The sequence below is a fragment of the Odocoileus virginianus genome, chromosome 19, assembly GCF_023699985.2.
Source record: "Odocoileus virginianus isolate 20LAN1187 ecotype Illinois chromosome 19, Ovbor_1.2, whole genome shotgun sequence".
NCBI lineage: Eukaryota > Metazoa > Chordata > Mammalia > Artiodactyla > Cervidae > Odocoileus > Odocoileus virginianus.
The window spans coordinates 4,685,061-4,700,494 of NC_069692.1; the positions used below are offsets into that span (position 1 = coordinate 4,685,061).

The 15,434-nt window shown below is 43.7% G+C and overlaps 1 protein-coding gene across 4 annotated transcripts in view; it reads left to right on the forward strand.

Annotated features, from left to right (window-relative positions):
• The first annotated feature begins 535 nt into the window (after positions 1-535).
• The window catches only part of SLC17A5 (solute carrier family 17 member 5), a 73,271-nt gene continuing 58,372 nt past the window's right edge, over positions 536-15,434 (forward strand). For 2 of the 4 annotated variants that reach the window (XM_020909722.2, XM_070480794.1), the window contains exons 1-2: positions 536-749; positions 14,546-14,742. In XM_020909722.2, the coding sequence (XP_020765381.2) occupies positions 656-749; positions 14,546-14,742 (291 nt within the window). In that variant the 5' untranslated portion in view covers positions 536-655. Of the gene's footprint in view, positions 750-8,891; positions 8,949-13,802; positions 13,988-14,545; positions 14,743-15,434 lie in introns of those variants that run through there. The other 2 variants (XM_070480793.1, XM_020909723.2) reach the window with 2 other exon arrangements.

The following is a 15,434-nucleotide window of genomic DNA, read 5'->3' on the forward strand; positions in this document are numbered from 1 at the left end:
TGAGCGACTTTCACTTTCATGGCTGCTGCTGCTAAGTCGCTTCAGTCGTGTCCGACTCTGTGCGACCCCATAGACGGCAGCCCACCAGGCTCCGCTGTCCCTGGGATTCTCCAGGCAAGAACACTGGAGTGTGTTGCCATTTCCTTCTCCAACGCATGAATCACTTTCATGGCAAATTACTACTATAACTGAACGTCATCCACTCCACGTTCTCCCCTAAATGATGCACGATTTAAACCCCTGTCTTCCGCCTCAAAGTTCCCAGTCCCCGCTGCTCTCTGAGCTTTACCAGGGAGCGCAAGGGAGGGTAACACTAGTCTTTAGAACACTAGCGACCCAGCGGGCCTACAGCTGGCGGACTCGACAACTTGGCATCCGCCGCCCCTCAGCAAGCCAGGCCTCCGGAACCCAGCCGTCCCCGCCCCACCGGACGCCAAGAGGCCCGGCCTCAAGATGGCGGTGGGGGCGGAGCCTGCGCGGCCGCCCCGGGGCGGAGCCTTTGACCGACGTGGCCGGGGGCGGGGTCAGACTGGGGGCGGTGCCAGCGGCCCAGCTCAGCCTGGCCGCCTCGGCCCGGGGGCGGGGGGCTTCGGCGGTCCTGCTGGAGCTCTCTTTTCCGCGAGACAGGTTTGCGCCGTCGCTCCCTGGAGACGTCATGAAGTCCCCGGTTTCGGACTTGGCCCCGAGCGACGGCGAGGAGGGCTCGGACCGCACACCGCTCCTGCAGCGCTCCCCGCAGGCGGAAACCGGTGAGTGGCGGCGCTATCCAGGGGGGCTTCGGGAGGGTGGCGGTCCCAAGGTGGAGGGGTCCAGAGCCGCTCAAGCCCTCGGAGGCTGAGATCGGGGAGCCCGATGAGGGCCCCCTTCAAGCCTCCGTCTTCTTGGATGCCCAGAAGCCCGCTGCCGGGCTCGGGAGGCGAGCGGCGCCGGGAGGCCGGGGCCGGGCGGAGGCTCCGGCGGGACCTCGGCAGGTGCAGCCCCGGTAGTCTCGGCAGGTGCAGCCCCGGTAGTCTCGGCAGGTGCAGCCCCGGGGGCCTCGGCAGGTGCAGCCGGCGGGCTCGGGCGAGGACCTGCTGGACGCCGCGGGCGCAGGGCGCCGGGCGACCTTCCGTAGTATTGAGCTGGGGACCCTGTGGAAGAACGAACTGGGGGAGAGAACCTTGAAATGAATGGGCCGAGGGCGGAGCGGAGGACCCCGAGGAAAAAAGCTCCCTGGGGAAACCTGCAATTGAAAGCTGGAGGGCGGGACGGAGACGCGGACTCTTCCTCCTTGTCACTGCCAGCTTGCCACAGCTGCTGGTCCTCCAGCATGTGATCTGGTAGCTAGCTCCTTGGGCGTGGAGACAAAAAAAAAAAAAAAAAGGGACTGGGGTTAACTTTGTTGCGTATGCGGAGGGAAATTATTGGATAACTCAGCGAATATCTTGAAATTGTGCAGTAAAAGTTACGGCATACGGTTCCCCCCCCCGCCCCGGTATAGTTAGTTGTCTACGATGAAGTCGTAGCAGTCTAATAAGTTAGGAAACGGGTAGGCTATCCATAGATAGGCTATCCACAGAGCTCTAAGGTAATTTGTCCAAACCTTGCAGCAAATAGAAAAGGATGTATAATACTTCACAACGTATCTTCCCTGAATTTGGGAAAATTAAAATATTTTGCTATCATGCTTCTTTAAAAGAAATCAAAACTAAAGAATAAACCGCTTTGCATGCATTCTGTAGTTTCAAAGATGTATGCTTGAGAAAGAGAGCTGAATTAGAAATTTAACTTTTCTTGACCAAGAGCAGTATAACCTTTTAAGTTTGTTTTTAACTATTACCAGATGGTGGCAGTAGGTAGCAATATTATAGCTCCATCTGGCAACTAGGTGTTTATTTTTGTGGACATTCAGGGTAAGCACTGTGCCATGGTGGCCTTTTATCTGGACGTCGGACTTAGTTCCATAAACTGATCTTTTTTCATGACATATGAATTAGATTTCTATAATCCTCTTCTCTGAAATAATCTAGTGTGGAAACACAGAAATAAATGCCGTCATAAAGATATTCTCTAGAAACTACTATATTCTATTGCAGTTGGGAAATATATATATATATATATATATATATAATCAAATTTTAGCTCAGATGTTAAACAGAGTAGTTGTCAGGAAATGCAGATTAAAACCGCAATGAGGTGCATGAGACAAGTGCTCGGGCCTGGTGCACTGGGAAGACCCAGAGGGATCGGGTGGAGAGGGAGGTGGGAGGGGGGACCGGGATGGGGAATACATGTAAATCCATGGCTAATTCATTTCAATGTATGACAAAAACCACTGCAATGATGTAAAGTAATTAGCCTCCAACTAATAAAAATAAATGGAAAAAAAAAAAAAACCGCAATGAGCCATTACACGCTTACTAAAATAGCTAAAATTAAAATGGCCAAAGATACCAAATGGCAAACTTATGTTATAACTAGAACTCATATTTTGCTGGTAAGAGTGTAAAATGGTACAAGTACTTTGGAAAACTGGCAGTCTATTAATATTTTAAAGGTAAACATGCATGACCATAGTACCACATAATGTTTATAGCAGCTTTAATTCATAATATCCATAGTTAAAAACTGGAAACAACCTATCCATCAATCCATCAACAAATGACTGGATAAACAAATTGGGGTATATTCACACATACTCAGTGATAAAAAGTAACTACTGACACACGTGATGTGGCTAAATCCCAGGCACAAAGGAAACCACCATGTTAATGTAGCTTTCCATCAGTATGAAGTTCTAAACAAGCAAAACTAATCTGTAATAACAGGAAGCAGATCATTGGTTGCATGGAAGCTACAGGCAGGAAGGAGTTGCCTGCAGAGACACTAGGGTACTTTTTGGGGTGATGGAAAAATTCTGCATCTTGACTAGGGATCACAGATATATACATCTGTCAAAATTCACCAAATTGTACACTTGAAATGGGAGCATTTTATTGTGTGTCAAATATACCTCAATAAAGTAGATTAAAAAAGAAAATTTTCATTCCTTTTGGGAAAATGGAATGAGATGGAAATGAAATTTGAAAACAGTCCCTCCTTGATTCATGGGTTGAGTGTTCTTGTATAGATCTTAGCCCTGTTCCTCATGCCTTGAGGTGGCTGTCTTTATTATAACCATTTCCCCTCTTATTTTTACTCTATACATTACCTACAGGAGAGGAAAAGAAGATAAAAATAGCAGCAACACATTGTTATTTTTTGCTACTTAAAATGTAAGGGTTTTAGAAAAAAGTTACAAGGTTGTTGCATTAGTCAACAATATTTTAAATTAAGCTCTGTGCCTGGTGTGCTATGACAAAGACAAGAGAGGAGCAATGGGAAAGACAAAGATGGGTATAACAGCTTTATAAGAGGCACCAGGGGTTACCTCCTTTTCTCGCTCCGTAGTGCCCCGGTCCTAGCTTCTGTGCATCTAATAGGAGAAACGAGATGACTATTAGTTATATTTTTATTTAAATTATGTTCTGTATGTTTACTTCGCATATTTCAGACATTGTAGGTGTTTTAAAAAAAAAAAAACTTTCCATCCAAAATTAGCTTTTTAGTGGTGCCTGAAGGAGTAAATCTTCAGCTGACCTTAAACTCTCTCTTTCTGTATGTTTATATGTTTTGGCCTTCCCTGGTAGCTCAGTGGGTAAAGAATCTGCCTGCAATGCAGGAGACCCTGGTTTGATTCCTGGGTTGGGAAGATCCCTTAGAGAAAGGTTAGGCTACCCACTGCAGTATTCTTGGTCTTCTTTGGTAGCTCAGCTGGTAAAGACTCTACCTGCAATGCAGGAGACCCTGGTTCGATTCCTGGGTCAGGAAGATCCCCTGGAAAAGGGATAGGCTCCCCACTCCAGTATTCTTGGACTTCCCTGGTGGCTCAGATAGTAAAGAATCCACCCACAATGCAGGAGACCTGGGTTTGATCCCTGGGTTGAGAAGATTCCCTGGAGGAGGGCATGGCAACCTGCTCTGGTATTCTTGCCTGGAGAAACCCTGTGGACAGAGGAGTTTGGTGAGCTACAGTCCATGGGGTCACAAAGAGTCCAACACGACTGAGCATAGTATGTATGTTTTACTTGTCATTTATGTTTGTTTTGGAACAAGCCTATATGAAATTAGCAGTATCTTCTCTACACCAATGTGTATAGTTTTGTTTATCAGAAGAGATAACAAAAGCTGATAAAATGTTAGTTATAACGTTATACAGCAGTTAAAACACCTTAGAGGCTAAACTACCATCTGGTGGGCATCATTTTATATATAAACAACCAAGAGCCAAAGAGATTAAGTTCCCAAAGATTGCTGTATCTGTGTTAAAGTCTAACCAGAGTTCTAGATTTTAGTCCCATCCTCCTTCCTTGTCACAACACTGCCACATTTGTATAACATTTGAGAAATTCCTATTTGCAAAATGCTTAATCATTTTTGTTGACTTCACAAATTTGAAAGATCAGCACTCCATCATGGATAAGAGGACATGGTTTTGTTTTATAGGTAGTGCTTTTTTATTAAGAGAGCTAAAATTAAGGTATCTTTCTATAGTTTTAAAGAACCTCTCAGGTTGACAGAATATGACAGAATTCTCGGTAACCTGACTGGTTTGCCTTTCAAGCATTTTGTTTTTACATAACCAGCTAGATTTCAGAGATGAACACCAAAGTAATGGGAGACATTGTGTTCCTGCAGATGTCACTGTTTCATTCTTTTCTCTGGCTGAGTGATATTCCATTGTATATGTGTATCACATCTTCTTTATCCATTCCTCTGTTGATGAATATTTAGGTTGCTTGAATGTCCTGGACACTGTATACAGTATTGCAATGAAACTGAGGGTGCATGTATCTTTTTGAATTATGATTTTCCCCAGATAATATGCCCAGGAGTAGGAATGTTGGATCATATGGTAGCTCCATTTTTAGTTTTTTAAGGAATCTCCGTACTGTTCTCCATAGTGACTGTATCAATTTACATTCCCACTAACAGTGTAAGAGGGTTCCATTTTCTCCACACCCTCTCCAGCATTTATTGTTTACAAAACTTTTGGATGACGGCCATTCTGACTGGTATGAGGTTTGTAGTTTTGATTTGCATTTCGCTAATAATTAGTGATGTTAAACATCTTCTCATGTGCTTTTTAGTCATCTGTATGTCTCCTTCAGAGAAATGTCTGCTTAGGTCTTCTGCTCATTTTTTATTTGTCTTTTGTTTTTCTGAGCTGCATGAGCTGTTCGTGTATTTTAAAGATTAATCCCTTATTGGTTATTTCATTTCCAGATCTTTTCTCCCATTTTGAGGGTTGTCTTTTCATTTTGGTTATGATTTCCTTTGTCATGCAAAAGCGTTTAAGTTTAATTAGGTCCCATTTGTTTATTTTTGGTTTTTATTTCCATTTACTCTAGGAAGTGTATCAAAAAAGATCTTGCTGAAATTTATGTCAAAGAATGTTCTGCCCATGTTTTCCTCTAAGAGTTCTTTAGTGTCCAGTCTTACATTTAAGCCTTCAGTCCATTTTGAATTTACTTTTGTGTGTGATGTTCAGGAGTGTAATAATTTCATTCTTCTGCATGTAGTTGTCCAGTTTTCCCAGCACCACTTATTGAAGAGACTGTCTTTCTCCACTGTGGATTCTTGCTTCCTTTGTCACAGAGTAGGTGAACGTAGGTGCCTGGGTTTATCTCTACTTTCTGTCCTGTTCTATTGGTCTGTATTTCTGTTTTTCTGCCAATCCCATATTGTCTTGAATACTGTAGCTTTGTATTCTAAAGTCAGGGAGCCTGATTCCTCTAATCTAAAGTTTGTCACACTGAGTGAAGTAAGTCAGGTAGAGAAAGACAAATATCATATTATACCGCTTATATGTGGAATCTAAAAAAGGGGGATACAAAGGAACTTATATACAAAACAGAAATAGAGATATAGATGAGGAAAACAGACTTATGGTTACCAAGAGGTAAGGAGGGAGGGATAAATTGGACGATTGAAATTGACATATGGACACTGCTGTATATAAAATAAGTAACTATGAAGACCTACTGTGCAGCACAAGGAACTGTACTCAGTACTCTGTAAAGGCCTGTATGGGGCAAGAATCTAAAAAACAGTGGGCATATGTATATGTATAACAGATTCACTTTGCTATACCCTTGAAAATAACACAACTTGTAAATCAGATCAACTATTAATATACCCCCCAAAATGATTTTAAGTGATGGGGGGAGAAGGAAGGCTCAGTGCTGATAAACCACAGGAATGTATATATTTTTCTGCTTAATTTAGATAAGAGAGAGTCAGGGAATTAGGCACACACATAAAAATTCCATTCCTCACACTTCCCACTAGTTGAAGGTTTATTTTTGTATGAATGAAATGTGTCTTGTATTTGAATAAATGGACTTTCAGAATACTGTTTGCACCGAAAATATGTTCATTCATGTTAGGAAAAGTCAGTTTTAGATCTCCTTAGACATTTCTTTGTGTTTAAAAGCAGAACATGGATCTGGAGGCAGGGTGCCTAATTGCCAATCCTAGTTTCACTACCTAACCTAATCTCTCTGTGCCTGTAAATCAGAGAAAATAATATACCTAACTCATAGGGCTATTGTGAGGATTAAATAAGCTCATAGAAAGTGCTTGGAATAGAGTTTGGCATATAGTAACTGTTAATTACTATTATTATCATCAGTTAAAATTGGATTTTGCATTCCTTGGAGAAGCTGGCACCAAAAAAAGAAAAAGAGCCCCATTCTTCATGTCACACTCTATTGGAACTTTATTTTCTAGCTTATAATGGCACATCCTCTGCTTTATTTCATTTTTTTGTTGTTTTGTTTTGTTTTGTTTTTTGCCTCTACTATTCTTTTGGGGCAAGAGGCAGATGGTTACATTGAAGGTTCAGTTATAAAAGCTTTGTATAGTACACACAAATATAACTTGTGTGTAATTACCATCTTAAATATAAGGTATGGAGTGCTCATAGACAGCAACCATATTGCAGGATGAAGTGACGTGGCCTTGGGTCATGTTGTGATAATCAGTGTTAACATGTTAATGTAACTGAGTCCATTCTAGCGGGTTTTTTATTTTTCTCTTTCAGAGTATCGATTTAAACAAGGCCTACATTTAATGTGGTGTGTTGGTCGCTCAGTCATGTCCGACTCTTTGTGACCCCTTGGGCTGCAGCCTGCCAGGCTCCTCTGTCCATGAAATCCTCCAGGCAAATACATGTAATATTGTTGCATATATTTTAAAAATTAATATATTCAGTGCCTAACAGGAAAAAAATTAACTGAGTCCATTTTAATGGAATTTGTTTTCATGTAAATGGATATTAATTTGGGAACTAGGAATAAGTAAAGACTTATCAGGAGTGGGTTACCCATAAGACAGGCTGTGTGTGTGTGTCTGTGTGTTAGTTGCTCAGTCATGTCCAACTCTCTGCAACCCCATGAACTGTATGTAGCTCCTCTGTCTGTGGAATTCTCCAGGCAAGAGTACTGGAGTGGGTTGCCATTTCCTTTTCCAGGGGATCTTCCCGACCCAGGGATTGAACCTGGGTCTCCTGCATCACAGGCAGATTTTTTACCATCTGAGCCACCAGGGAAGCCCAAGACAAGCTAAGATTAGTGAAATATTTACCCTTTTTAGAAGCAAAATTTACTTTAACCATTTAGATAGGAACTCTTTTTTAATGCAGTTCCCTGGCCAAGGGGCTCACTCATCCAAGCCCCCCCGTCTAGAGAAAGTCATCATCTTTGCGTAGGTCCGTGCCCTTACCCATGAATTTTCCACCTCAGTCTCAGCCCCTCACCACCACTCAGTAAGTCCTGCCCCTCAGCCAGGCCCGCTCCTCGCCAGGGTCAGACCCTCCCACCATGAATGGAGGCCGGGCATCCTCAGGGGTTCACCAGCCTGCACTCGCCTCAGGCACCTCCTTACTCCAGCAGAAGCCCGGCCTTCTTGGGCTCTCCACTCCCACTGCTCACTGCTGTCTGTTACCTTACAGCAGCTGGTGGGGTCACTCCCTTCATACTCGGCACTGATGCTCCCAAGCACCCCTCAACTCTCGGGGCCGTTCAGCTAGACCACTCTCCCTCACACGGTCTCCCCTCTCCCATTGCCCAGCCCTCGGCTTTACCCACCCGACACACTTCTGTCTCCTCCACTCCAATTCCCCACTGTTACCTCGAGTGACTTCTCACACACGTCCCCTCACGTTCTCAGACTCAGACGTGTCTGACGCTTCCTTCCCTCTTCAGTCACCCCTTGGACTCTGTCAGCTCCCGCAACTGCCTTAACCCCAGCTAGACCTCCTCCCTTCCTGCCTGTGTAACTGCTCCACTCTGACCTCTCTCATTCCATCTGACCTTTCCACCCACTGATGCCTCATTTATTTTTATGGAAGATTTCACACGGATCCAGAAGTAGAGAGAAGGTGTGTCTGTTTTATCTATTGTCAAGAGAACTTCATAGGTAGAACTGTGAACTTCCATCAGGAAACACCTCTTGGGACTTCCCTTGTGGACCAGTGGTTAAGACTCTGCTTGCCAAGGCAGGGGACATGGGTTAGATTCCTGCTCCAGGAAGATTCCACATGCCTCGGGGCGACTAAGCCAGTGCACCACAATGAAGGGTAGCCCCCCTCCCCACAGCTAGAGAAAGCCTACATGTAGTGATAAAAGACCCAGCACAGCCAAAAATAAATCAATCAATAATTTTTTTAAAGATACACCTCTCGACCTTTTCATGCTCGCTTAGTCGTGCCCAACTCTCTGCAACCCCGTGGACTGTAGCCTGCCAGGCTCCTCTGTCCATGGAATTTTCCAGGCAAGAATACTGGAGTGGGTCACCATTTCCTCCTCCAGGGGATCGTCCCAACCCAGGGATCAAACCTGCGTCTCCTGAGTCTCCTGAATTGGCAGGTAAGTTCTTCACCAGCTGAGCCACTGGGGAAGCCACACTCTCTACTTTTAAGCACCCTAAATATTTGTATGCCAACTCTTGCAGACACTGCTCTCACCATTGAAGGTAGACAGCAGTGAACAACCAGCCGAAAAGCTCCTGCTTTCACTGAGCATTCAGTTCAGTTCAGTCGCTCAGTCGTGTCCGACTCTTTGCGACCCCATGAGCTGCTGCACACCAGGCCTCCCTGTCCAATACCAACTGCCGAAGCCCACCCAAACTCATGTCTTTTGAGTCGGTGATGCCATCCAACCATCTCATCGTCTGTCAACCCCTTCTCCTCCCGCCCTCAATCTTTCCCAGCGTCAGGGTCTTTTCAAATGAGTCAGCTCTTTGCATCAGGTGGCCAAAGTATTGGAGTATAGCTTCAACATCAGACCTTCCATTGAACACCCAGGACTGATCTCCTTTAGGATGGACTGGTTGGATCTCCTTGCAGTTCAAGGGCTCTCAAGAGTCTTCTCCAACACCACAGTTCAAAAGCATCAATTCTTCTGCACTCAGCTTTCTTTATAGTCCAGCTCTCACCCTGAGCATTAGCCCTCTCCATTTTGCTTGCTTCTGGAGTCAGAATCACACTCCAACACTTTATTTTCTTGCTCGTACTCTTAACTCCTTTGACCTCTTGCTTTGTCACCGCATCCGTCTCAGTGTGAGCTATCTGCCTACCTGGTGCTTGCCTCTGAGCACAGGCAAGGTGAGCCTCAAGATCAAACACAAGGGCAGATTGCTTGCCCCAGTTTTGAGTGGATGTTCACTCACTGAGCAATTCTATATGTTTCACCGGGAACATCACACCCCCACTCTCTTCAATAGCTTCTTTTTTCATCTCTTAATTTCTCAGAAATGAGAAATAACCTTGATCCCTAACATACATGCATGCCCAGTTGCTTCAGTCGTGTCCAACGCTTTGCTACCCTGTGGACTGCAGCCCGCCAGGCTCCTCTGTCCATGGGATTCTCCAGGCAAGGATACTGGAGTGGGTTGCCATGCCCTCCTCCAGGGAATGTTCCTGACCCAGGGATCGAACCCACACCTCCTGTGTCTCCTGCACTGCAGGCTCATTCTTTACCCACTGAGCCACCTGGGGAGCCCTGATTACCTCCATTCTAATATCCAGAGAAAGGATTATAATACCAACAGTTCACAGTAATTGAAGCATATTATGTGTGTTCTAACTATTTTATATGTACCACCCCAGTTAATCCTTATAACCATAATCTAAAACACTTAGACTGATAACTGAGCACATTGAGCTCAATCATTAGTGCCTGTTGTTTTTGTTATTAAATTAAGAAACCAGAGTTCCACTCAGTTACTGTAGCATCATAGTCCAGCCCCATCAGGTAAGCTGCTGTTTCCTCCTCCTCTTTTTTAAATTAATTTGTTTTTAATTTTTATTTTTTTTAAATTGGAGGATGATTGTTTTACAATGTTGTATTGGTTTCTGCCATTACGACAACTCGAATCAGTCTTGTATGTTTATATACCCCCCTCCCTCTTGAGCCTCCCTCCCCCTTCCCATCCCACCTGTCTAGGTCATTACAGAATGCCATGCTGGGCTTCCTCTGTGTGTAGAAGTTTCCCACTAGCCATCTCTTCTCCACATGGTAGTGCATATGTGTCATTGCTACTTTCTCAAGTTGTCCTGTTTATCCGGCCCTGTCCTTCCCCTGCTGTGTCCACGAGTTCGTTCTCTACGTCAGTATCTCCATTTTTTCCCTGTTAAGAGAACCATCAGTACTATTTTTCTAGGTTCCATATATATGAGTTAAAATATGATATATTTTTTTCCTCTTTCTGACTTTGTTGTTGCTGTTCAGTTGCTGAGTCATGTGTGACTCCATATGTGACCCCATGGACTATAGCACACTATCCTTCACTATCTCCCGGAGTTTGTTCAAATTCATGTCTGCTGAATCAGTGATGCTACCTAACCCTTCCTAACCTTTGCTGTCTAACCCTTGCTATCTAACTGATGCTTCAGCCCTTCCAGTGAATATTCAGGGTTGATTTCCTTTAGGATTGACTGGTCTGATATCTGTGCAGTCCATGGAACTCTCAACAATCTAGTGGGGTGGTATGGGGTGGGAGGTGGAAGGGAGGTTCAAGAGGAAGGGGACATAAGGGTACCAATGGTAGATTCACGTTGATATATAGCAGAAACCAATACAGTATTGTAAAGCAATTATCCTCCAATTAAAAATAAGTACGTTTTTTAAAAAAGTCTTCTCCACCACAATTCAGAAGAATCAGTTCTTTGGCACTCAGCCTTTTTTATGGTCCAACTCTCCTATCTGTACATGACTACTGGAAAAACCCATAGCTTTGACTGTATGGACCTTTGTTGGCAAAGTGATGTCTCTGCTTTTTAATACGCTGTCTAGGATTGTCATAGTTTTCCTTCCAAGGAGCAAGCGTCTTTTAATTCCATGGCTGCAGTCACCATCTGCAGTGACTTTGGAGCCCAAGACTTACTTCACTCTGTATAACGGGTTCTAGGTTCAGCCACCTCACTACAACTGACTCAAATTCATTCCCTTTTATGACTAATATTCCATTGTCTGTATGGGCCACATCTTCTTTATTCACTCATCTATCAGTGGACATCTCACTGTGATCAGAAATCTTTCAACAAACAGAAGCCCAGGGCAGACGGCTTCCTGCCCCTTTCGTGCTCCCTCTTGTTCCCACACTGTGCTTGCCCTGCCTATGTTGGCATCACTCTTCCTCCGCTAGCCTGCCTGTGGCTTCTTGCTTACGGATGACGGTCCAGTGCTGTGTTCTTTCTCCCAGAGGTCTTCCTTGACCATCCCCAACCCCATGCAGCATGCTCACACCCCTCTTTAGTCCCGCATTACACACGTGTGTGTATTGTAGCCCTGTATCTCATCAGTATGACTTTCTCCAGGGTAAATGGGAAAGGAATTCTCTGTTACTGCCTGCCCTTCAGTAACTTCATCGAATCTACACACAACCCAGTGAGGTGGATGGTGGTCACCTCATTTGGCAGCGGAGAAGCCTGATAATGGAAACTCTCAGTGGCCGTCCCCCAAGACGCACCGCCAGTGAAAATCAGAGCTGAGTTTCTACCAGCAGGTCTGCTTTGATCTAAATCAGCCTGTGTTCTTTCAGCTACACCTACTTCACATTCCTAAGTTGAAACCATGTTTTAGAAGCTGCCGTTTGTTTTGATGGGTGCTCCGCTCGTTACGCAAGCATGGTTTTACTTGGAATTTGATTTCTGTATGGTGGGTGCCCAATGAATGCACTCTCTCATTGTCACGCAAGCGCACTTTTCTTGGACCAGGTTCAAACACTGGCCACATTCACAGGTACATTTTGCTCTGTCACCATATGTTCCTTTATTCTTGTCATACTTTCTTGAAATAAAATCTTTCCAACTGATTTGTAATCAACAATCATTTTTTAAAACTAGGAACCATTTATTTGTAATATTTCTTAAAACCTCATAGTCATATACTTTGTGACTTCTGTGTTGGCGTTTTCTTTTCTGATTATTGAATGTGCCTCCCGAAGTTAAAATTGCCTGATCTGTAACTACTAGGTCAGATTTTCAAGTAATTGCACTGGTAATTTGAAATCGTTTTACTCACTTTTTCTCTACTTCCCAAGCTTCTGGCACCAAGGATACGGTAAGGGATAGTAGGGAGTTTGGGATGGACATGTACACACTGCTGTATTTAAAATGGATAACCAACAAGGACCTAATATATAGCACAGGGAACTCTGCTCAATGTTCTGTGGCAGCTTGGATGGCAGGGAAGTTTGGGGGAGAATGGATACATGTATATGTGTGGCTGAATCCCTTTGCCACCCACCTGAAACTTTAACAACATTGTTAATCGGGCTATACCCCAATACAAAATAAAAGGCTTAATTAAAAAAAAAAAAAAAAACATGCCTTGTAGTTTGCAAACTGTCCTTAACTAAACAGCTGCCAATTTGCTTGGGGTGGAGAGCAAGAGTAATTAGATTCAGGTGACAGAGGCAGTGTGAATGAAACTTTAGAAATATAGTTTCCACAGGTCTGGATTGAACTGTGGCAGGTGGTGCCACAGTTCGAACACCAGCTCTACTCTCGAGAAACAAATCAAGAATGCCAAATGAAAAATTCTCTGTTAAAAGATGCCAATCTTTCATAAAGCTAAAATTGATTGCAGTTGTTAAGTGTCTGAGTGCTTACAGAGAAGTGAGTTGGATTACGGTATATTAATATACACTCAGTGCAGTTGTGCTGTGTTCATTAAAGCTTCAATCTGAATCTGTACCAAGACCATTGTACTCTGAAAAATATATCCTTGTGCAAAGCTGGGTCAATGAAAATACCAGGATTCCTGAGTAGGGAACAACAGGCATATGTGTGTGTATATGTGTGTATTGTATTTGTATATGTGCATACCATGCTAATATATCACTACCAAATAAAAGCACACCTATATCCATAAGTATGTATTTAACTTGTCGTTAGCGATTGAAATAGATTTTCATATCTTTAAAAACACTCAGTGTTGGCCGAACTTACAGTGTAAAACCCTGAATTTTCCACTTTGTCGTTGTCACTTGGGGTCAGTCACCCTTAAGTCAGCTTGCTGAATTCTTATCTCCCTTCCAGTTCTTCCACTCAGTAAAAGAAGAAAAGCAGAGACAGTAGGTGCATACACCTATAATTAGAGGGAAAAAAATAGGTCAAACTCCTCCTGTCATATGATCTTCCTTTAACAGGTTTCTCCCACCCACTCTGCCTCTCCTTCTGTGTGTGTGTTGCTGGGCGGGGGGTGGGGGGGGGCATTCTCTTACTGCGCTTTTTACCGTGGGCCCTTTAAGCAAGACCAACCAAGCAACTGTCACAGGGCCTGCAACTGTCAGAGATTCTGCAAGTTTGTTTCTGGATTCTTAAATACATATAGTTCAGGAAAGGCTTAAGCATTAATCATGGCTTCTGATTCAAACCCAGCCTCTGAGGATGGTTTTCAAGGTAAGAAATTGATCGTGGTGTGTGGGGGGTGGAGAGGGGGAAAGGGGGTTCATGCCCTGGCCTTAGCAGGAAGTTCTTTATGCTGAGATGTGTTTATGGTGAGAGATGACTACTAACCCATAGTTACTATTATACACGGTGTGCTGAATAAGGACTTGCTGGCCATGTTTGAGATAGTTTTTCAGCAATAGCAATGCCGTTAAACCCCTTTACCTGTGCTCCTCTCATCTTGTCAGCTGACAGGGATTGGGGGGTTCAGTTTTGACTCCAGAATGCAGATTTTTCTGAACAAAGTTAATTAAACTGGTGCCTCCATGTTTTAAGAAACCATCTTAGAGTTCAGGCTCTCATATGCTAAATGTTTATCAAAGTTACAGATACCAGAACAAATTCTCCTTGATACATGCTTTTAGGTATACTTCATCTGAGAATATTCTCAGAAAAATATTCATAATTTACTAATTTGTGTACATCTAAGAACTGGCCTTTCTAGTGATTTAGACAATATGATCTAAGTTATTCTTTTCATGGAAGTTTTACCCCAAGTCTTTATTTCAGCTCCAGCGTGCTGCTCTGCTCGTTACAACCTAGCATTTTTATCCTTTTTTGGTTTCTTCGTTCTCTATTCATTACGGGTGAATCTGAGTGTTGCACTAGTGGACATGGTGGACTCAAACACAACTGCCAAAGATAACAGAACGTCCTACGAGTGTGCAGAGCATTCTGCTCCCATAAAAGTTCTTCACAACCAAACGGTGAGTGCTGTTTTTTTTCAAGCCGACAATCTTAATCGTAAAATACTTCCAGGTAAACATATTGAAAAACATTGAATTTGTTTGTCCTACAGAAACACAAACTCTTTCTTCATGTAAACCTGAATCATTTTCTTTCGTGTTTTCCCAGTCACTGGTTAGCTACTGCTGCTGCACCCTGATCTGTTTGAAAAGTGACTTTTCAGTTTCCTCCATAAACGTTTAATGCCGTCCTTGAAGAGAGTTTGGAAAAACCTGTCTGGCATACTGGGAAACTAGATTGGTTTAGATGTTGCTGAATAGTTTTTATGGGAACAATATTTAATAGCTGTACTCTTTAAAAGGTTCCTGTTGCAGGAGAACTTTCAAAATTTAATTTCTTTTTGGCTACGCTGGGTCTTTGTTGCTGCATGGGTTTTTCTCCCCTTGTAGCAAGTGGGGCTCCTCTCTAGTTGCCGTGCGCAGGCCTCTCATTGCGGTGGCTTCTCTTGTTGCGGAGCAAGGGCTGTAGGATGTGCGGGCTTCAGTAGCTGTGGCACGCAGGCTCAGTAGTTGCAGTTCCCCAGACTCTAGAGTACAGGCTCAATAGTTGTGGTGCTTGGGCTTAGTTGTTCCACGTTATGGGGGATCTTCACGGGCCAGCGATCGAGCCTGTGTCTCCTGCATTGTCTGACTGATTCTCTACCACTGATCCA